The 22933-nt window shown below is 39.8% G+C and overlaps 2 protein-coding genes across 3 annotated transcripts in view; one reads left to right on the top strand and one right to left on the bottom strand.

Moving 5' to 3' along the window:
* The window catches only part of FAM184B (family with sequence similarity 184 member B), a 35670-nt gene extending 15858 nt beyond the window's left edge, over positions 1–19812 (top strand). The window contains exons 5-12 of one of the 2 annotated variants that reach the window (XM_072334762.1): positions 7150–7362; positions 9116–9269; positions 10373–10485; positions 10904–11088; positions 14990–15107; positions 15264–15365; positions 15960–16165; positions 19677–19812. In XM_072334762.1, coding sequence (XP_072190863.1) covers positions 7150–7362; positions 9116–9269; positions 10373–10485; positions 10904–11088; positions 14990–15107; positions 15264–15365; positions 15960–16165; positions 19677–19767 — 1182 coding nt within the window. In that variant the 3' untranslated portion in view covers positions 19768–19812. The remainder of the gene's footprint in view (positions 1–7149; positions 7363–9115; positions 9270–10372; positions 10486–10903; positions 11089–14989; positions 15108–15263; positions 15366–15959; positions 16166–19676) is intronic. The other variant, XM_072334763.1, reaches the window with a different exon arrangement.
* Positions 19637–22852, bottom strand: MED28 (mediator complex subunit 28). The gene is made up of 4 exons (XM_072334764.1): positions 22632–22852; positions 22482–22548; positions 21909–22021; positions 19637–21301 (listed from the first exon to the last, which is right to left on the bottom strand). The coding sequence occupies exons 1-4, from the start codon at positions 22788–22790 to the stop codon at positions 21104–21106; spliced, it is 537 nt and encodes a 178-aa protein (XP_072190865.1). The 5' UTR covers positions 22791–22852; the 3' UTR covers positions 19637–21103.
* Positions 22853–22933: the final 81 nt, after the last annotated feature.

Raw genomic sequence — 22933 nt, 5'->3', positions numbered from 1 at the left:
CCATCCTTGAAGATATTCAAGGTTGGGTTGGACCAGGCTCTGAGGAGCCTGATCTGGCTGTAGATGTCCCTGTTCACTTCAGGGAAGCTGGACTAGATGACTTTTATGGGTCCCTTCCAACTCAAACAATTCTATAATTCTGTGTAATCATATTTGCTGCCATTGTCATTCAAGAAAATATGAAAGATAGAAATAAGACTGTTCCTCTGTTCCTCAGTGTCTATGAAGATTCTGACATGCCTATTTATTTTGATAAATCCCATACTCTACCACGCTTTAGTGTTATACTGTGGCTTTATGCAAAGGAATTTGACTCTGTCTGTGTTGGATGGTGACTTTGACTTTCTGCATATGGGACTATGTGGATTTGGAATCTTCTCTATTGATGTGTGTGTGTGTGTGTGTGTGTGTGTAGACATGTAAAAGGGCTTTCTTTTTCTCTTCCTTAAGCAAGAAAATTGAATGGTATAAAAGACTGAATGGCTCGTTATTTTTGCTCTGCCTGCTTGATGAAGTAGCTGATGGGGTGACTGAAGCAGGTTAGAGTATAGAGCAGTTTGCATATTAGCAATTATTTATGTGTCTATATTCTCAAGATCAAAAATGAAGTGGAAAGCATCATGACTGAAGTGACTTTTAGCGTTACGTGCCTTATGTTCTATTCGCTGCACCAGTTTTATCTAAGTTGTGGTAGAAATCTGCTAATGTATTCATCTGGAAATGAGTACCTGCAGTGTTTCAGTATAGATTATCCACCTATATGTATAGTTAGTTACAGGTCAAGCAATCTGAATTTTCCGGACTAGAATATCTGCCAAAATATTTGTACAATGAAGTGTCATGATTTGAAAAGCCATGCCTGCAGGTTGGATAATCTTCTGTTAAAACAAAACAGAACCCCTGCAAAGCAATTACTTCACTAGGCAAACAGTGGTTTCATCATGAGAATTTTTTCTACTTTTTCCTACCAGTCTGGATTTTAAGAAGCGAAAATGTTACCAAAGAAAATGAGAATGTTCTCAAATACACAAAATTCCATTTAGTTTAAAGTAATGGACAGCAACAGGAATTAAGTAGCTGACACTGTTGAACTGGTGAATCAGAGATGACCACTGTTGTTGTGATTGACTGACTGTAATTTTCACCACTCTATCTTCGCTGCTTCTAAGCAATTTCACTTCCAGCAAGTTCAGTAGGATCTTGCACAGCAACAGCTCAGCAAGAGATGAAACTCCAAGTTTTTCTTAGCTGGCTTTTGTAATTTCTGAGTGGTTGTAATAAGACCTCCTTCTGTGCTCAAAGACAGAGAAAGGACTGACAGACCCATCAGGGTTCTAAACAAGATGTTGTGTCTCCCGCCTGCTTTCACTTTCCCCTTCCCTTTATACTGCTTGGTGCATAGTGTATTTCAGCAATCACAGCATGCAGTGTGGTCATTTACTATATAGCATCTGCTTTTCCCCCATTCAGCTGTGATAGTTCTAAGGGAAGTGAGGTTTTCTTTTATTTCACTTGTAATGCAGATCTGAGTGTTCTGGTATCAAAGAGTTGCATTCTGTTGTTCTGTCCATTACTCTCCATTACTCAGCGTTACAAATGCAGAATGGAAATGTAGTTCTTAATGTTCGGAACTTCTGGCTAAGTCCTGGTTTTAAGTTTTATTACACATCTGCATGTCACTGTTTTCTACAGTGTTCTTCATTGGGAGAATTTCAGGTCAATCCAACTTGATTGGCCTTGATACAGGTGACTTCCTTGTATCTAATACAGCGTGTAGGCTCTTAGAAATCAGTCATCTTTATTCATTTCTAAACTTCCCTTAAAAATATCCTAGTCTATTCAAAGCTGAAAACTTATTGTGATTTGCTGGCATACACAATGCCTGAAAGTTGTTTGAGGTGTTGGGGAAAGCAGTGGATACTGTCCAAACTGATAATACTGCATACACTTATGCATGTATATTCCACTGGAAGGTCTCAAAGAAATCAAAAGACTTATTTTTTTGAAGTAATTATTGTTCAGGTTTTGCAGATACAAAAAAGTAAAGCAGTGAGCCTTCACATTCCTTTTCTTGAAGTCATGCATTCTGGCCACATCAACAGGAGAGGAAGCCTGTTTCCTATCTACTAGACCTGTGATACTGTGAGTTCATAGTTGATGCAAGGGGTACTGAGAAAATATTATTGCTAGATACATAAAGCAAGTAATATAGTGTATGTCATACTGTATGTTACATTCACAACATCATTTAAGTATAAACAGGTGCACTAAAAAAATTCTCAGTGTATCATGCAATCTGACAGTGGAGTGAAAATGGAAATGATTCCTCTGAAGCAAAAGTTTGCATTGTTGTTGGTATTCCTTCTGTTACTTTCTGAATCAATTACTTAGAGATATTGCCTCTAAGCAATTGAAATTACTCCACCAGAGAAGTGAAGTGGTTTCAACTTACAGTATTTTCCTTCTAAAGATATTTGACTATTCGCAGCCAACAAACAACCATTTACTCTACCGCACTGTTTCACTGAGGGCATGATTCCCAGCTGGGAACTTTGCAGTGGCTCAGCCCAGAGTTTCCGCCTCAGAGACTAGGCAATGTGCTGTTACTAATCCAGTTCTAACCTGGATGATATTTCACATCTAAAAATAGCTTTCTTAGCAGCATAAGGCATATTTTTGGTTGGGCTGACATAGCTGGAGCGCAGTGCAGAGTAGACAGAATCATGGTAATTAGTTTTCTCTGGGGACACACTTCAAAACTGCAGTATTTCTATATTACTGTTTTTTTTCTTGATAAATATGCCAGATTTGCACCTATGTGGTGCCTTGGAAGGAAAGATATGAAGTCCTGTGTGAATTGAATGCTAATTAATTGGAGTCCTTCAGTCCCTTACTTTTGCACTGCAGGATCTGTTTAGCATCCATAAAGAAACTATTCTGGAGTTACAAGGTACATGAAATAGAAGGGCGGGATTCACCTGAACCATGTTGACAGGCTTGTGAGTACCATCAAAAAATCATAGCAGCTGTGGAGGTGTGCCTGTTGTGCTTGCTCCTGTCCATCCAGTCAGGACTTGCTATCAATTTTGGAAAGCAGTTAACTGAGGTAACTGTGAAATAAACCTTAAGACGGCAATAAAATAGCATTTTGCTGTTACTATTTCTACTGTGTTACTGTTTTGATGTAAAAGCACCATAGTATGAGTAAAACTAAGTAGCATTTGGGTGCTTTATTTTGACTGTCTGGACACGCTCTGAAGTGTGTTGACTCTTCTGTAATACATCAAAAGACAGTTTATATAATAATATTAAGTATGAATTCATACTATCTCAATGTATTGAGATGTTTCTACTTAAGATATACAGTAAGTAAAAATATTCTCTCTGATTCCAACTTTAGATCTTGTCTTTCAGAGTTCATGCTTAGGTACAACAAATACAAGAAGGAGTGAGCTGATAGGAGTGAGGCTTCAAATATTCATAGAATCTGGGAGCACAGAAATAAAATAAGCAAAGAAGTCAGAGGGTAAAGCATACTGTGGCATGCATAGCCTGGTATTTTTGCCCATTGGCTATTTAGACTCTGAGATGTACTTCAAGAGAATCAAGAAGCACAGTAATTATCTTTATAAAATAATAAAAACTGAAAGACATTTGAAATATTTCAAAATTTATGTCTGTTATTGATTGTTAATGACTTTTTCTTTGCTTGGAAGACATTGGGAGGCAAAGTGAGTTGCCATTTGGTTAAATCTCATGATTTACAGTTTACTTTGTGGAAAATCAAACAAAAGTTGCAGCAGCTCTGGAAATGAAGGTATGATTGACAAGTGACTCTGGCATCTGCTTGTTCTTGGTGTACAGAGATCTCATCATATAGACACATAAAGTCAATATTTTTCATTAAGAGTAATGTTAATCAATTATTCTTCTCTTGTGTGTTCAGCCAGCTAGTAGAATGGCACAAAGGAAAAAGCCAACAAATATCAGATTAGTTATCTTAAACTCACAGTCAAGGACAGCTGAAGCTTGATTTTATTTTTCTTTTCAAATTTGCCAATTCAGAACTGTTTTGTAGGAAGCTAAAAGTGCCAAGTGGGTTTGAATCTGTCTGGGAGATGGCAAAACTTTTATTTTCTGGTATTTCAAAAAGAAGAAGAAAAAAGACATGATTCACATAACACTTGGTGAAGGAACGTTTGTTTTCTTGTCTATCAACCTAGCATTCCCATGAAGTGTGGGGGAGCTGGGCATCATTTTTTTTTCCCTTCTGCCAGCTTTCTCTCCATTTAAAGAGTTCCCTTGTCACTGGGTAATAAGATACTACTGTCTCGTGTTGCCACTTCTTCATTTGTGTGTTAAGTTGTTATTGGACAACCTAGGCCTCCATCACTTGGGTAAGTATCCCAGTTGCTTTCAATGTACATGCACGTGCTTTCCTGCCCTCATTTTTTTTCTGTGCCTTCATACGTGCTTTCTCTTACACATACGTGCACAGCAGTACCAACACTACTGTCTCTTATTTCCTTGTGTGCTGTGAATAAAATCATTTGTCTCCATGTAAGTGGTGAAATAATTTAAGCTTGTGATATGTTGAATTCAGTCTGAAGGGAATGTGTTTTAACTTTTCATTTTGACTTGCACATTCAAAAACACTTCCTTTGGCCTGATCCAACTAGAAGTTTTACTTGTCGCTTGTTTTTTCCACCAAGAAGGAAAAAGCTTCCCAGGTTTGTTAAAGAGTTTGGTTTTTTTAGCAAGATTCATCTCTGCTTGCAGACTTCTGTCATGTCTAAATTACTGATACTGCTGAAGATCTCAGCATACATGAAATATCAGTGATAAGCCATGGAACTTTGAAGTTCAAATATAGTGCGCTGCCTCATGTGGTAAAAGATATCCATGTTAACTACAATACTGGTATGGCCCTTTGTGAGCAGAATGTTGGAGGCAGTTCAGAGGGAAGAAGTTCAAGATTAGCGATGATCAGAAATAGCCACCACCAATTAACTGGAGAAAGAAACACGACTTTGATTTGAAGGAAAGAGCAAATTTATTTAAATAGAAGTACTACAGTACACTGACCTGTGTACAGAACTGCAGTTGTACAGCCATAACCATACTCAAAATATGGAACAGCGGCTTTCTTATAGCTGTTTTGCAGTGTTTTGAGCCTTCCCAGCTCAGTTCTGTAGATCTCGTTGTTCTGTGCTGGGAACCTGTGTGAAAAGTACAGGCTTTGAGAGTACTTGAACAGGGGCTGCAGTCAGTCTGGGAATGGAGAAAGGCCTCAAGAGACGGAAAGAGAATATAACCTTTGGAGAAAAGAAGTCAGCATGCTCAACTAACTTTAGAAAGAAAAGAGCCATAAAGTGGGGGGGAATACATTTAGCTATCATGAGAAGGTATTCCTAGCATTTGGGGAAATATGGCATAGCTCGTTCATATCTCCCTTTGGATTGTGCAGTGCTGCCTCTGGCCAAAAAGTTAGTGAGAAGTAAAGGCTTTTTGTGCAGCATGTCTCCTGTTTTTTTATGTGTAACACAAAATACACTGGAAAATACCGTAAGAATGAGATGTGAATGATTTAGGTGCTTTAGCCCACTTAGTAAATCTTCATCCAGCTTTTGTGATGCTGCATCAGAAAGAACCATGACTATGTAGCTGAAGTTACAAACAACTGTTTAACCAGCTTGAGTGCTTCCTCGATTAACAATCTGTTGCAATTTATGTGGGGAAAGAAATATAAATCAAGGCAATGCTTGTGAAGTAGAGAAAAAGAACGTGCATTAATATAAAAGCAAGAATATGGAGGAGTCATGGGTTATAATCTATATCCAACTTGTAGACATGTGTTACGTAATTTGTACCATTTGCTCTAAGTTTGGAAAGTACAAGTACATAAAACATGAAAGACAGACATATACTCTTTCACATCTTCCAAAAGGAAAAGGAAAGAGAGGTAAAGGTTTTGTAGGAGGCATGGCAAAGTGAGAAAGCAGACTTGGAAGTTTAAGATACAGCAGCAGAAATGCTAATTGACCTTACTTGGTATTCATTTTCCTTTCATGCGAAAGAACTTTGAAGTTCTGAAAATGTTCAAGATGTTCACAACATTAGGAAGAATGGCAGATACAAATTGCTGCTGAATGTTTAAAAACCTACTGAATAGAAAAGACAGCAGGCTCGTTCCTCTCTCCCCACTGAAAAAATATAAAATCCACAACATTGTTCTTATAATGAGAACTCTGCTTTTGTGACTGCTGCTATAGATGTCTACTGTGTTAGTAAGTAAGCTAAGAAAGGAAGGAAAATAAAACAGCTGGTGTGACGTGCAGAATTCCTGTTTCCATTAGTTCTAGTCTGCTACGTTAGAAATGGGCTCTGCAGAGTTGCATCTCAGTTCTGACAATAAGCTCAGCCTGCCTCTGGATTTGTGCCCCAGTTGGATGATGGAGTCTGCATACAAGATGAAGATGATCTGAAGAGAAATAATTTAAGAAAAATACTTGATGGGCAAAAGACAGTGTGTGCAAAAGTGTATGCATGTCATTGTTTCACCAGGTTCTCTTTGAAGGGGTATCTGCCTCCCAAACGAACTTTAAGAAGTGTTGTGTTTTTCTTCTAATGCTTTGGGATGTTCTTCAGAAGGAGCGATTTTAGTTGTTCAGGGTTGTTGTTTTCTAGGTTACTCATTAAAGCTGCACAAATCATTTGTTTCCTGTTTGTTGATCAAATTAAAAAGCAGGGAAAGGCTGAAGGAAAATTCAAGAGTGTCTTTAAGTTATAATTAATGTTTTATTTGAAGTGTTATTTTCATTTTAAATAAAGAAATTAAGTTAAATTTCTAAATTAAATGTTTCAAATGAAGAGTTCAATGTTTCCTACTTAAAGTTGCTATGAAGGGAAAAAAAAAAGCTTTTAAAACTAATCTTTTAATGTTTTCAGTTGAGCAAAACCATTCTGATTTACTATATTAGCTATCTGGAAAAAGCACTTATTAGCTCCTTTTTTCACTGAAGCAAAGGGCTCACTGCATCATCTTGCTATTTTTCACAGAGCATCACGAGATCATAGAATTTACTCAGATTTACAGAATTCTTCTCCATTGTTAATGTAGCCATTAATCCTTTCCTTCTTTTCTGGTAGGTGGCTCAGCTGAAGCAGATATTAGACCAACAAGCAGATAATTTCAAGGAGTCACTGAAGAAACACAACCTGCAGTCCAGCAAAGAAAAGGAGAAGCTTTTGCAGGATCTTCAAAACACCATTAAAGAAAACCAGAATGTTAAACTGCAGCTGGAGGCGTCACACCAAAAAGTCTTAAAAATGATGGAGAAGAACAAAAAACAGGAACTCAAGGTCAGTTTATGATCTACTTGCTAAAAAATAGATGGCGTGGCTAAACAGTGTTAGTAACCCCTGAGTAACAGCTCATTTGTTACCTGCTGTCTTAACTGTGTGCTGCCATTGTGGCACATCATGAGCTATTCTGTGAGTTTGAAACCTTGTTATCTTAAGGGTTGGGTTTTTTGTTGGTTGGTGGTGGCGGTGGTTTTTATTTTAACTTTTTTACTGAGATCACAGTATGAATGAAATTATTTCTATAAAATACTGTATCCTGGTCTATAGTTAGGCTAGGATGAATGCAGACTCTGCTAGCTGTGCTCTGCTTCACAAATACAAGGGAATTCCTAAGTGTTTTATTAACAGGACTCGCTTTTTATTGTTTTTCATCCATTATTCATTTATACATAAATAGTTTAAAAGAAGTATAGTATGCATGTGTAATGATGCTTATTGGCTTAGATACTTTCAAGAAATGAATTTTATATGTAGATAATGAAAGCTTCTAAAGGTTCAAGGGGATATATTTCAACTACAAAATGTTAATGCAATATAATGAGGTACCGAAGGTAGTAGCTGTTCAAGTGGAAAAAAAAAAGCTTAAAAATATCTACATGCAATTCTAGCATGGAGTTAGTATGTCTCTTTTTTTGTATTGCACACATTAGGAAAAGTCTTTTAAAATGTATTTGGTAAAACCACCATAAAAATGATTTAATGTCTTGTTTACATATTCAGAATCAAATCCCAACTTTATGAAAGCAAGCTGAAGGCAGTAGCTGGTACAGATGAAACTGGTAATAGGAGCTTGCTCTCAGAGCCACTACAGAGCAACCGCTCCAGCAGTGTATCAGCAGCACTTCCACTGATGATGGGAAGTTGTCATAGGTTATCCTAAAATCTACCGGTACCCATGACAGGGGTATAGACGGCCTGCAGGGCCGCTATCCCAAAAGGAAAAGAAAACAGGGAAAAAGAAAATAAATACAGCGGCAACAATCTAAGGAGGCACACTGTTTTACTAAATACTATATCGGAATACAGAATAACACAATATAATGCAATATAATTGGAATTAAGGCTAACGAATCAAGTAAAATAAGAGAGAGTGAGTCCCGAAACCGAGAGGCCTACTGTAACTCTAGGCGAAATGGCTGGAACGCTTCCACACACTCCCCCCTGGCTGGCAGGATCTGAGAGCAAGTTCAGCACTGAAGTGAGATTATATAGTCCTGGTCATATGACTGACCGTGGTGTTCCCTGGGACATTCAGTCTTCTTTTGTGAGCAGCAGATTCGTCAAAATTATCTATGCTTAACATGATGTTATGATGTGGAATACTGATAGCAAAATTACAAAATTGCAAAACCATGACAGAAGTTCTGTCCAAGAAAGGCTAATTGAAAGACAGAAGCCTTTGTCTTTTACAGTGTGATAAGAAAAGGTATTCAGGTCTAATCTGGGACTTTCTATGGTGAATGGTAAAATATCTTTTTAGTGCCAAATAAGTACATCAGTGTTATTATTTCATTTTGCACAACAAATCTAATAGAAGATATTGTGATGATTTATCTTGTCCCTATTAAGTTTTCTTTTTCATCTTCTAGTCATTTTTATTCTTATGTTGGTGAAGTGTCATGTAAAGTGATGATGAAGGTAATAAAAGTTCTGCAACAAAAGACTAGATTCATCCAGATATTACAAGTAAGCCAACAAGGTGATACATAGGCTCCAACTACTTTGTTTTTGGGGGGGTGTTTGCTTACAGGAGGCAGAAGAGCGTTTGAAAAAGGAATTTAATGAGACTTTCAAGATCCAACATCAGTCTCATAGGCTGGAAATGCAAACCTTGGAAGAGAGAGCAAAGAAAGAATTACAGGATGAACTCGAGCAGATACAGAAGCAGCAAACTCTGTTGCTAGGTATAATGTCTTATGTATACACAGTTCCTACTGCTTGATGATATGCTGAGAAGTGCTGGCATTCATCCCATTCATTTTTCTTCCCATTTTCTGGATCATCTCCTTTCCTGTACCCTACACTTCCAGCAATACATACTTAGCCTGTTTGTAAACTGCACTCTGCTGTCAGCTGCTTGCATACAGCATGCAAATATGCATAAGCAGAGGTACTGAATAGAAAAATTGTAGTCAGTATATATTTCCTCTTTTTTTTTTTTTTTAATGTGGAGAATTATTCTGTGTGATTCAAGTCTTTCTGTCGAGTTCAGCAGTAGAAATCTGTGGCTCCATACATATTGTTTATTCAGTTTACAGAGTTCCATGAATAGTTCAGATCTAAACAGAACACTGCAATATGAGAACGTGTAATATCTCCAGGCCTAAACTCAGGTTGTTAAAGCTCATTTGTAAAATGTTTTTTAACTAAAGAAAGAATAATTTAAAAGTAATTTCATTCTTGCTTTTTTTTTTTTTTCAGTCATTCAAATTTATTAGAAAGATTCATTGCTCTCTGAAGTTAATACATTCAATAGATAATTTATGTCCAGATTCTTCAAGGAAAATTTTAGGAGTGAGAGAAGAAGTGGTCCTTACACAGTCTACAAAATAGCAGCACATGACAGATCTGCTTAAATAAGTGCTGCATTTCAATAGCACAGAGCTCTCAGCTTGCATTATGGCCTTGTGTAAAACAGCAGTGGGTTTTGCAATGAAGCTCAGGAGTGCTGCAGTTAAGTCCAAGGTTAGAAGAAGCAATTACAGTGATGTACTCTGAAAAACAGCTGGCGCAGACCTTACTTCTCTGATTCTGATGTTGAACTGTTGCAGTTATAGCTCTGCACCTTTGTACTGTTGCTTTGTTGAGTTGTCTACTAATAGGTTTGGCCTTTACCAGAGAGGGTGTGTTTCTTTTTCTTACTATTACTGTTCACTAATGGCAAAGGCACCCAGGGACAAAACAAAATGTAATGTATTAATGTTTTGTATCAACATTGTCTTTGTCTACCTCCCCTGCCCACCTGGCTTCTGACTGCCCTAATTATTATCTCTCTGGTTGTTGTTAGGATCTCTAAGGGTGGAAATTTCTGAGCAGCAGACGTCATGCACTAATCTCAAAAAACAAATAGAAGAGCTCCAAATGGAGCTGAGGAGTGTGAGGACATTGAAGAAGCAACAGGCAAGAATCCAGTTCCTACTTCATTATCTTATTGTGTTTTCTGAAAGCAGTAATATCACTTTTCTCTCTTTAAGCGTAAGAAAAGTCTCTTGCAGAAATACAGTCAGTTTCCTTTCTTCATGTTACACTTCAAAATGTTAACCTTGCTTATCAGCTTTTCCCTACGGGTAGACTTTTTTCCATTTAAAGATCTGGGGTCTTCAACATAAGTAAATAAATGAATGTTACTGAAAGTATGTATTTTATGGAGAATATAATGCATGTTTGGGAAAATGTGATCGTGGCTTTTGTCACGCACATAGAATTTCACATAAATTTGATAAATCGGTTGACTCAAAATCAATGCATGCAAGTCCAGTGATGTCTTCAGGTGAAATAATAATAGGCTATGAATAAATAATTCTTGTATTTTTCTTAGGAAGGAAGCAGCCAGAGCCAGATCAGATCTCTTCATGATGAACTAGAAAAATGCCAGGGTGAAATTTCTGAGCTCAAGAAAGAGAATTTGCTTTTGAAGGACACCATGGAATTACTCAGCACTGAGTTGGAGACACAGAAGCAAGAAGCTGCACAGCTTCAGGATAAGGAGAGACAACACAAAAGGTTTGCCTTAAATTCACAACACTATCTAGAGAGTCTGTTGCTGAAGCCAGCATTAGAGATGTTCCAACTGTGATGTCAGAATTTCTCCTTTTCTCAGGTACTAACTTTACTTATAGATGCTGGGTGTTCTGCAGAAGCAGTAGTATCATATTTGTTTTTTCCAACCATACTGAAAGGCACTTGAAATAATTGTTGGGTTCTACATTACTGTGACCTCACAGGAGTGACCTGAGAAAATCTGCATGACATTGACTGAATTTGAAAAGGACTAGAAACATTAAATCCCAAAGTCATTCAAGACCTATTAAAAAATGTAGAAGTCTCTGAAAATAATTGTTAGCTTTTCAAGCCCATTCTCTGTATCGAAACCAATGAGTTGCTAACTCTAACAGGAACACCTGAGAATGCTGTATGTACTCTGTGTGACTCTGCTATGGCTGTAGCAGCCAGCTTTGCCCTGCAGGGTGAGGGCAGTCATAGCAGAAACTGACAGAGCCTCTGTGCTCATGGAAATCTGGATCTGTAATATGCTGTTGGGGCACAGAAGGGCAAGTTCATAGTCTTGCCTGTCTTTGTAGAAGGTGGACTGCATCCTGTTAGTATCCCGCACCACAGGCTCCGAGCATGCATTGCATTGCAGTAGTAGCAGTGTCTCCATGTCCTCACAAGAAACTGGAGTACTTACTTTTTACATGGGAAACAAAATTGTAGTTGTCCAATGTGTTTCTATAGCAATTGAATCCTTTGGAGTTTCTGGGTCATGATATTTAACACATTCTCTTTGCAAAGGGATTGAGGTACAGGAATGCTTTTCAGTTCATTTCTGCAGTTGTGTGGAATGTGTGCTCCTCACTACTCCAGCTATATATGTAAGAGGAGCTTTTAAATTATGTGCTTCATAGTCTAGAGAAATGCACTCAAGGGATAAGATGTCTCTCTGCAGGCTGTCAGAGTGGCTGGAGTAATTGCTGTCTACCAGTCAGTGGATATTTAAAGAATGAGAGAGAAAGTTTTTTCCTTTGTACTCTTTGGAGGAATACTTGAAAGTATCTTTCATTTTAAGCTTTCGAAACAAAATCAACAGAAAGAATTGCAACCAGAGTTTCAGCAGTGCCCTCCAGCTGCCTTGGAGGAGTTGAGAGCTTCTGTTCATGAAGAGAAGAATTAGTCACATGTCAGTGATGAGGTCTAAAAGGCCTCAAATGGTAAAGCTGCTGGGCTGGAGGATAATCTTTACAGGGGATAGATGGTGTATCTCTACTGTAGTAAACAGAAGCAGCATTAATGGAAATTATGTAAGGAGAAATCCTTCAAATAAGGGGAGAAAATCAAAGAGCTCAAATGGTTGTAAGCATCTGATACAGGCTGCTCTGAGTTTAACCCATAGAAAATGTGGAACATTAACCTGCAGGTCTTGTTTTGCTTTTGCAGGGCCAGTAATTTAGGTAAGGAAATAGTTAAATTGCTGAGTGCATAGAAATAACAGCTTTTTACTGCACCCTTAACAACACTGACCTTGTCTTCTATTATATAGTTGTTTCTGCTCTTAAATTTTATTGTTGTTTCTACTAATTGTGGCATTTTATCTGCATGTGCCAAATTTGTGTAATCGATTATTTAAAATTAACATTGCTACTCTTGTCAAGTAAGTGTAGCCAGTAATGTGCTTGAAGCAATCTTTTCTGTTCTCCTCAGCTGTGAGAATTCCACCTCAGGGACAGAAACATTCTATAAGGATTAGGACCAGAACAGTCAAAGTTTGTTTGTTTGTTTGTTTTTTAATGGGAAAACAAATCCCCAGACAGAAGTTTCTGTAGGGCATGGCAGAACAGTAGCAAACAAAAGGCAGTAAGATAATATGATTCTTCAATAAATGTATTTCGTTTTGGGTTTGGCATCAAAAAGCAGTGTTATGGATGGGCTTGAGAAAGTATTGGGCATTTTTTAGTTTTCAGTTGACAGCTAATGAAATAATGGTGTCTTTCAAAAGATATTGTCTGTTAAAGACAAACACTGTGATGGCATTTCTGTGTTTCTTACTATGTTCAGAATGGTGGTAGGCATTAACTATTTCAAATTGGGTGCTATGATGGGATGAAGCATAGCATCAAAGCCTCATCGTAAAATCTCAGAGATTCCAAAATAATTTTACTTAATGGGTATTCCTATATTTTATTGTCACATTTGACCAATAGGATTGATGTATAAGTTAACCATAGACAGAATGCCACTACTGTCATATAAAAAAACCCTTTCACATCCTGAAGGTTGAAGAACAAGTGCTTCTTCTCCAAATAACCTGTCTCTTGCTCACTGTTAGTGTGGTTCAGCCTCAGACTGCAAGCAATGTGATGAAGTCAGATCAGCCAGCGGAAGCCCCAGAGCTGTGCTGTTAGCTGCCTTTCTAGTCACTAAAATACCTGAAAACTGCATGCTTACATCAATCACAATGAACTGGTATTAAAACATGAGAATTCAGACATATTTCAATACTAATGGAAGGCTACTGGTTGTAGACCTCAAAATGAAACACGAAAAAGAACTGGATGTACTAAAACGAGATCACCAGAAGGAAATCAACACCGTTATCTGATTTCAACGATGCTCAGGCACATCTGTAAGCAAAGAGTTTCTCCTTAGAAGCTGGGTGTGCCATTTAAATCACCTGTGACTCATACTAGCAATGAGTTCTGTTTTTAATTATTGTTATTCCTACCGTAGATATATATTTAAATTACTTATGGGTAGAATATGGTGAGCACTGAAATAGAAGTGTATAGATTTTTCCTTTGCAAACATACAGATATGTTGTAAGAAACTGATTACTGTTCAAAGGAAACCACTGTACTGTTTTACAGTATTAAAGTAAACCCTGCACTTAGCATCTTACAACTTTATGATGCATAAAATCATCTTTGTTACAGATGCTACCAGGGGCCTTGATCCATCATCTTGCACTTAATTTTGTTCAGCACAGCAGCACCCTTGAGGTTAAGTTCTTGCTCCCTTGCAAATTTCTCAGGATATTCTCAAACTGCAACCTCCACTTTATCATATAAATAGATGGCATTTTGTAGCCTTCTTTGGATGTAAGTAGTTCTGTGGTTCTTCAGGCTGTACACCAAAGGCCTCCCACAAATAGTCTTTGTTTTTGTCATTGTCATCTGCATGCAAGTAGGCAGGTCTTTGAGCATTTATATGTTCATATCTAAACTGTGAGGTACACTAAGTGAAAAAAAAGAAGGATGTGGTTTATATTCTGTAATTAACTTCACTGTGTGGCAGATGAGCTGAGCAGCAGAATTCATAAACCTGGATGATGAAATAATTGGTTGTTTTTTAATGGGTTAATCAAACGTTTCCACACCATCTTTAAGAAGTTGTAAATTCTAATTTGAATCTCTTTCCTTGATTGAGGCATTTAAAGAGCAGAAATTACACTACAAGCTTTGCCTTGGAGGGTTCACTAAAGCAGCAGACCAGCCAAACCTCTTTTTAACATAAAAGTTATTGAAAGCTTGTAATTCTGAGACCTCAGTCAAATATGGCTGGAATTAGCCTGTAAATTCTAAAATTATTGGGTCAGAAAGAGGACAGGTAGGAAGATACAGATATGAATAGGTAGAGTGATGCACATCTGTCTCATTAGTAAACTAGACAGGTGACATGATGTGCAAGCTTAATTAGCATTTTACTGGAGCTGGATTTTACACTGGGTAGGCAGTTTGGTTTGGAACCCCACATTATATATGATCTACATACAGATGCCCATAAAAGTACTGTTCCATTGTTCTAATTATGTCCCTATGTTTTAATCTTGGAATTTAAACTACAGCTCAGGTACTTCCTGAACCTGGCCTAAGGAAAATTTTTGTTGGTCTGCACTCTTTCTTTGGCACAGGCTTAAAAAATTAGAAGAAAACACAAGAAAACCAGAGTCCAGACCAGAAGATATACACCTTATAAGCTGCCTGCAAGATAAACTAAGTGAGAGAGAAGAAATTATTAAGCAGCTGGTGGTAAGATATCCTTTTATTGTGCACATACATATTTTGGCATCTGTTTGAAGGCACCGTCCAGTGTTTCACACATTGCTTCAGATTGATACTTTCTCTATGCTTTTCAGTTCTTTGCCATAAATATGTTTACATACATATACATTTATTTTCCATCAGGAAGGAAGAAAATTTCAGCATTCGCTTTTAGCCAGCACTGAATCTTACAGAAATCGATCTTTTTCTTTCACCCCTAATCCAGGATGTTTGACTCCTATGAAGGTAAGAGGTAATTCAGATAAAATTACAGATCACAATGTTTTGCCCCTATTTGAGTCATACAAATAACCAGAACAGTAAAGGTCCTGTTAATTTTCTATGGTAATGTTATTCAGTAGAGTTCTTGCAGTAGGTTCACCTGTAAACAGGTTCTGAGTAAAACTTGTACCCACGCACTTTTGCTGAGTTTAAGTTTATAACAAAACAGTAGATCCCCAAGCAGTTCAGTCTTCCACTGGGTTAAGCACAGCTATTGATTGCAGGTAACTGGAGGTTACTTTGATGTTGAAGGAATTGAGAAGATTATGAATTTTGGTTTGTGCTACTTGCAGTTTGTCCCTGGTCAGCACCTAACTGAGCTCTGGCTACATCTAAAACCTCAAAGTCAAATATACAATTTGTTTTAATGAGACTACCTAACCCCATGGGTGCTTACAGCATGCCCTGAAAAGGGAATGTATTCTAAATTAGTAAAAAGTGGGAAACTTCATTTCTTTTTGCATGCTCCTTCCACGCTGTCTAGGAATGAAGCACTGTTTTTGTACCATAAAGTGTGAAAAATGTGTGTGTGATACAGTTTTCTTTTATGATGAAAAGCAGCAGAAGAGACCAGTTGAGGTGCCCAGTCGTGTTGTCAGTGTACCAAATTTAGCTTCCTATGCAAAAAGCTTTTTGAGTGGTGACTTGAGATCAAAAAGAAGTGCTCCTCAAATAACAAAATCGACAAGCTTAGACCAGAGTCCTGGATGCCTCGGAGTGGGCTCTCCAACAGCACAGACCTCAGACAGCAGTGCTGCCACAAGGTATTTATTTCTTTTGTTGTGATTTCAAGGAATTTCAGTGAATTTGTATTCTGAGTCTTGTAGGCATTCAAGCACATTACACGTTTGGAAATAAACAGTGATGCAAGATTCCTGTCTCTTAGTGAATTCCATGTGATCAGTTTCCTCTAGATAGACCCAGAACTTAACTGCAAATGTAGACTGTAACAACTGCCCAGCAGAGCTTATCATTGCAAGCCTGCCAGATGCAAATGGAGAAGCACTGCAAACATTGGATTGTGGTTAATAATGAACATGGCTGTTTAAAGCTTTGAGTACCTACCAGTAATTCTGTTAAAGATGCTTCTTACTTTTGTCTCCTTGTTTTGCACCTGGTTGATGTAGCTGAACTTTTATATTAGGAGACATTTGAATGACCCCAGGCTAATCATTTGGCAAAGGGTTTAGAGACTTAAAAACTAACTAGCAGATACTTAGTGATCTTCCAGTGTCATGTCAAAATCTCTTGCTGTTCTTGATTTCAAACATCTTCTTAGTGCTTTTGCACTGAAAAGCTTTTTTTTTTTTCCTTCAAATTTTCAAGCTATTATTTAAAAAATGTGTAGGATTTTCCAAACATAAATGAATTCTAAGAAAGAGTTAAAAATATACATAGTTAATACTATACATAGTTACAATTCTACATACATATAAAAAATTACCACTATATTTCAGGACAAAAGCCAGCCTTCCCACCTATGTCCTAGCGGACAGTAATTGCTCTGTACACTGAATGCTGTGGGGTTCTTTCCTGGAAGGCAGATGGTACTGACTCCTGCCAAAGGCAGTAATGCAGGGCCCTGGCATGGATCCAGCTTGGCAATTCCTATATCTCAGAGATGAAAGCATTCTGTGTAATGCCAGATGACTGCCACAGCAAATCAGATTTGTATTTTAAAGGGTAATACATAGGGACATTAAGAGTAGCTTGGCTGCTTCTTAGTCTTTTAAATCAATCAGTTATAAATTGGCTTGGCAGGATGACGTGGGATAAAGCCCTGGAAGGAAGAGGGGCCCTAGAAAGCTGGTCAGTATTCAAGGATCATCCCTGCCAGCCCAGAAGCAGTACATCCTGAGAAAGAGGAAGGTAGGCAAGAATGCCAAGAGGCCCCCATGGATCAACAAGGAGTTCCTGGACTTACTTCAGCATAGAAAGGAAGTCTATAGGCAGTGGAAGCAGGAACGGGTTACTTAGGGGGACTACAAAGAAGTTGTCTGAGCAGCCAGGGATCAGGTTAGAAAAGCTAAAACCCAGATAGAATTAGATCTAGCCAGGGACATAAAGGGGAACAAGAAGAAATTCTACAGATATACCAGTGATAAAAGGAAGGCCAGAGAAGATGTGGACCCTTTCTGGATGGAAACTGAAGATGTGGAGAAAGCTGATGTACTCAGTGACTTCTTTGCCTCGGTCTTCACCAACAAGGGCTCTATTGACACTGCCCAAGTTGCAGAAAGCAAAAGTAAAAACTGGGAAAGATCTGCCCATTGTAAATGAAAATAGGTTTGGGACCACCTAAAGAACCTGGAGGTGCACAAGTCCATGGGACATGACGAGATCCATCCACAGGTTCTGAGGGAAAACTGGCAGATGAAGTTGCCTAACTGCTGTCCATCGTATTTGAAAGGTCATGGCAGTCTGATGAAGTTCCCACTAGCTGGAGAAGGGGAAACACAAGAAGGGAAAAAAAGAAGATCCAGGAAACTACAGGCCAGTCAGTCTCACTTCTGTGCCTGGCAAGATCATGGAGCAGATCCTGCAGAAGGCCCTACTAAGGTACATGGAAAATAAAGATGATGTGATTAATGGTAACCAATATGACTTCGCCAAGGGTAGATCGTTCCGGACAAACTTGGTGGCCTTTTATGATGGAGTTGCAGTGTCAGTAGATAAAGGAAGAGCAACTGGCATCATGTAGGACTTCTGCAAAGCGTTTGACACTGTCCCGCACAACATCCTGGTTGCCAAATTGAAGAAAATTGGATATGATGGATAGACCACTCTCTGGAATTGGCTGGATAGTCACACTCAGAAAGTTGTGGTCAATGGCTCAATGTCCAAGTGGAGGCTGGTGATGAGTAGCATTCCACAGGGATCAGTGCTGCGACTGGAGCTATTCAGCATCCTTATAGGCAACATGGGCAGTGAGATTGAGTGCACCTTCAGCCAGTTTGCAGATGGTACCATGCTGAGTGGTGAGCTGATGTGCTAAAGAGAAGGAATGCCATGCAAGGGGACCTGGACAGGCTTTAGAGGTGGGCCCTTGCCAACCTTATGAAGCTTAGTAAGGCCAAGTGCAAGGTCTTGCACCTGTGTTGGGGTAATCCTGAACACAGATACAGGTTGGGCAGAGAATGACTTGAGAGCAGCCAGCCTTGAGGAGAACGATTTGGGGGTGTCAATAAAGATTCAAGATAAGCTAGCAACGTGTGCTTTCAGCCCAGAAGGCCAACCATATCTTGGGTTGCATCAAGAGAAATGTGACCAACAGGTTAAAGGTGGTGATTCTGCCCCTCTGCGCTCATGAGACCCCACCTGAAGTATTGCATCCAGTTCTGAGGGCCCCAGCAGAACAACATGGAGTTGTTGGAGTGGATTCAGAGGGCCAAGAAGATGATCAGAGGGCTGGAGCAGCTCCACAATGAGGACAGGCTGAGAGCTGGGGGTCCTCAGCCTGGAGAAGGCACTGGGGGGACGTTATAGCAGCCTTCAGTACCTTAAGGGGGCCCTATAGGAAAGCTGGGGAGGGACTTTTTAGAAGTGCATGGGCAAGGAAATGGCTTCATACTGGAAGAGAGTAGATTTAGACTAGATATTAGGAAGAAATTCTTCACTGTGAGGGTGGAGGGACACTGAAAGACGTTGCCCAGCAAGGCTGTGGATGCCCCCTCCCCAGGGATGTTCAAAGCCAGGCTGGATGGGGCTTTGAGCAACCTGGTCTAATGGGAGGTGTCCCTGCCTACAGCAGGGAACACGATGTGAACATGATCTGAACTCACACTACTGTAAGCTAAGTGAAATTAACACGAATGTATAAAAAGCATCTTGAATCCTGTAAAACCAGGGATTATGTAATAGGATCAATTATAGAGACCAAGTTAACATTACAATGCATTTTTCAGTTCCAAATAAAACTTGTCCAATCTTTTTTCACGCATCAACTCTGTATCTTAAAGTGAATTGCAGCTGCCATTTTGTTTTTCAGAAATTCCTGCTATTTCATTTCTGAGCTGTCAGAACTACATTCAAACATTCCTCCATTGCTGCTTAGCTCCTTTTCACTTTCATTTGTCTCAGTTCCGGTGCTATTAGCCCAGTCTGTGTCTAGTTAGGACAGATCCCACTAGAAATTGTCGCCGTCTCTTTTTGGACTCTCACAGCTCATGAGAGCACGGATCCATTTATCGGATTCTAATTTTTTCTGAGGAAAAAACCAACATATTAAATATTGGTGAGATTGTAAGCAATTCTACTGTTTATTTGTTTGCACAGGACACATGGCAGTGAAGCACCACAAATCAAAGATGACCAAATACAAGACGCTGAGCATCAAGAATGGTTTACTAAATACTTTTCATTTTAAAGCATATAATTGACATACTTCTCAGATTTACCTGTTTGTTTTCTGTTAGGGAAGGTTCATCTAATAAATTTTACAACAAAAACTGAAATAATTTCCAAGGATATTGTTAGGAACAACAGCACTCTCTTACATCTAATTATAATGGAATTACAGGCGTGGATTTCAGCAAAATGCATTTTTTTAATAATCTCTGTAAAAAAATAATGAAAGCAAAATTCCTAATACTGCTATGTGAAATGACTTTTTACTCAAGAGAATGTACCGTTCCACTATTATATTAAATATGCAGTTTGTCCTCTAATGTCCTGTTACAGGCTCCAGCTGAAGATATTACTTACTAGTGATTTCTCTAGGTTTATATGCCTGCTTCATCAGCTGTTTTTCTGCATAGTAATGTGATGTTGTTTTAAACTGTTTTTTTGTTGAAGCTGTTTTATGCTGAGCAGCATGTGATACACACCTAAGAATAGCAAGCTTACAGCAAGCTGGTTTACAAATATTTTCTGCTTTGCTTAATGAACTGCTTTGTATAGTATTGTCATGTAATGTTTCTGGTGCACTTCAACATGCCTGACAGTCCATCAGCCTGATGAATCAGGGTAGTATGTAAGCGCGAACATTAAAACTTGCTTGTAAGTGACCAACTTTCATGGCTTGCAAAGTAGTGCTGTTATGCTGAACTGTGAGCTGGACTGATGCACTTGAGTTCCAGATTTATGGGAACTGCACACACTGTCCCCATATTGTTCTGACGCCCACCACCAAAATGCCCAGTGGGTGAATGAGTGAATTTATCAAACCACGCTAAGCAACTTATTGCTGGGGAAAAATGGTGCTATTCACACAAAAAAAAGCACCTGTAAATAAAATAACATTCATGTAATTCCTCAACAAACAGGGGGAGGGAATTGTCCAACTAGCAGCCTAGTGTTGTAGATTGGACGGCTCATCTCCAAGTGCTGAAGGATTTGAATCCCAATTTACTCCTCAGCTACATGAAGAGATTTTGCACTTGCAGAGAGGCATCCATCCATCCTAATAAGAACCTTTGTGTGTATTTGCATCATACTAGCAAGATACAATCGGGAAAGGTAGGGCCATCCTTTCCAGAAGGAACAGGATATATTGTGGAAAGCACACTTGTACCAGAAAGCATTCTGAACAGGAACTGTGTATACTTTCAATTTAAATATAAAACCCAAGTGTTTTTTTCCTCCAAAAAAGAGTATTTATTTACCTTAATTCTATCTTAACTGTTCATACTTGTAGTACAAATTACATTATACAAAAAGCACATGAAGTAAAAAGATGATCGCTTAGATTTAGCTGTGTAAATTCACGTTTGCTTCATTGGAGCAGGAATATTAGCAGATGCCTGTTCCAGGTACGCTAATGGACCCTGGGGCATTTCTGCAGGCTTTTTGTGTTGTACGCTGATATCTTCCAGGACTTGCTGCCAGTGTCGCAGTTTACTCAAATGCTTCTGAATTAATGCTTCTTTTCTTTGTAATTCATTTCTTAACTCTGAAACATCCTGAGGGTGAAAAAATAGGTATTAGTAAAGACATAGTAATGCTAGGAATAATAAAGAACCTCACTTAACATGTGCGTAATTTTTAAGCCTGAGTTTTCCAGCTGATTTTAAAGTGCTTAAGTAAGTGAGAGGTCCTGCAAATAAACTAGGTTACATATTTCAGAGATTGGGAAGTAACCAGGAAGCATTCCTGTGCTGTGTGAGTGATGAAGCATAGGCAAAGGCTGCACAGTCTCCTATAGATATACTCAAAGGGCCAGCTGTGGGTTGTGTGTACCAACGGGACTCTGCTTGAGCAGGGTTTGCACCTGGAAGTCTCCCGAGGTCCCTTCCAACCAACCGTTCTGTGATCATTACTCCAGCAAAATTTAACTCGTTTGTTTCTTCATTCCGATGAATCGACATTATTCACGCCCCAGTTCTCCCCAGAGCAGCAGGCATCCCATCCCACTTCCTAAGGTTTGTGCTGACAGTTACACTGACAGCCAGGCTTTACCAGGTTCAGGCACAGCGAGAAACCCAAAATCGGTGCAAATGAGGCAATTTAGCTGCATTGCTGCACACCGTATCTGGTCTAGCACAACACGGGTACGCCAATTTAGCATACCTCCTTAATTACTTGTTCTGGTTTCTGGACCGACAGCTGCAGTCTTTTTTGTAGAAAGAAGCATTCCGTTTGCCTTGCAACATCCAGGAACTTCTGGATGCACTGATCGACACCTGCAGGTACAACAGCAACAGGGAAAGGCACAAAGGATTCTCAGAAAGTCACCACAGCGGCATTTGTGTGCGTGCTGCTAAAAACACCTTCTATTGTACCACGTAGAATATACTGAAGGTCTTCTAGGAGGGATTTCTGGTACGTGTTGATGGTACGAGGCCGTGTTTTTAACTCTCCACATCAAACACTGCTCTGCTAATTTTCAAAACTTATGTTAAAGGCGCAAGAAAACACTGGTTTCCCCAGTAGTTTTATCAAGTTTTCTATAAGGATGAAGAGCAAGGAAACCTCCACAGTGTAAGGTTTAAAATACACCGTATTTAGAAGGATGCTCCCCTTTTACGCCCCTACCATCGCTCCCGAGCGCAGAACCAGAAAGCAGAGCTCGGCAGCACGCCGGGCCTCGCCATCAGCGCCCCGCCGCCCCCAGGCCCGGCCCGGCCGTTCGGCAGCGCTCACCGGTGCGGATCTCCTCCTGGTCGGTGCCGTTCACGTAGTCCTGGCTGACCAGCGAGGCGAAGCAGGCCTGCGGGGAGGGAAGCGCGGAGGTGAAGGCGCGGCGCCGAGCAGGCCCCCGCTCGGCCGCAGGCTCCCCCGCCCCCCCGGCACCTCGAAGGACGCTTCCAGCTCGTCCACCAGCGTGTTGTTGGGGTTGCGGGGCCCCGTCGGAGGCGGGATGAGGCCGGCCGGGCCGGGCCCGCCGGGAGGTCCTGGCGGCGGGGGTCCCGGCGGTTGATTGGCGAACATCCCACCCAACGCGCCCGCCATGGCGCACGGCTGCTGGCTGCGCAGCCGCGCATGCGCGCAGTGCCTGACGGCGAAGGCGGGGCGGCTCCTCAGGGGCGTTCAGTCAGCCCACAGCGGACGGGCGAAAGCAAAGGCAGCGGGCGGGCCTGCCCAGCACCCACAGC

The sequence above is a fragment of the Excalfactoria chinensis genome, chromosome 4 (assembly GCF_039878825.1).
Source record: "Excalfactoria chinensis isolate bCotChi1 chromosome 4, bCotChi1.hap2, whole genome shotgun sequence".
In the NCBI taxonomy this organism is placed as follows: Eukaryota; Metazoa; Chordata; class Aves; order Galliformes; family Phasianidae; genus Excalfactoria; species Excalfactoria chinensis.
This window is presented reverse-complemented; position numbering and strand designations above follow the sequence as displayed.

What these genes read in the sequence shown, in the direction of transcription:
- MED28 (XM_072334764.1), bottom strand. Translation starts at nt 22,790, where the DNA reads ATGGCGGGCGCGTTGGGTGGGATGTTCGCCAATCAACCGCCGGGACCC. An exon ending in AGCTGGAAGCGTCCTTCGAG is followed by an intron (nt 22,549 to 22,631) that starts GTGCCGGGGGGG and finishes CCCTCCCCGCAG; the next exon opens with GCCTGCTTCGCCTCGCTGGT. An exon ending in CAGAACAAGTAATTAAGGAG is followed by an intron (nt 21,302 to 21,908) that starts GTATGCTAAATT and finishes TTTCACCCTCAG; the next exon opens with GATGTTTCAGAGTTAAGAAA.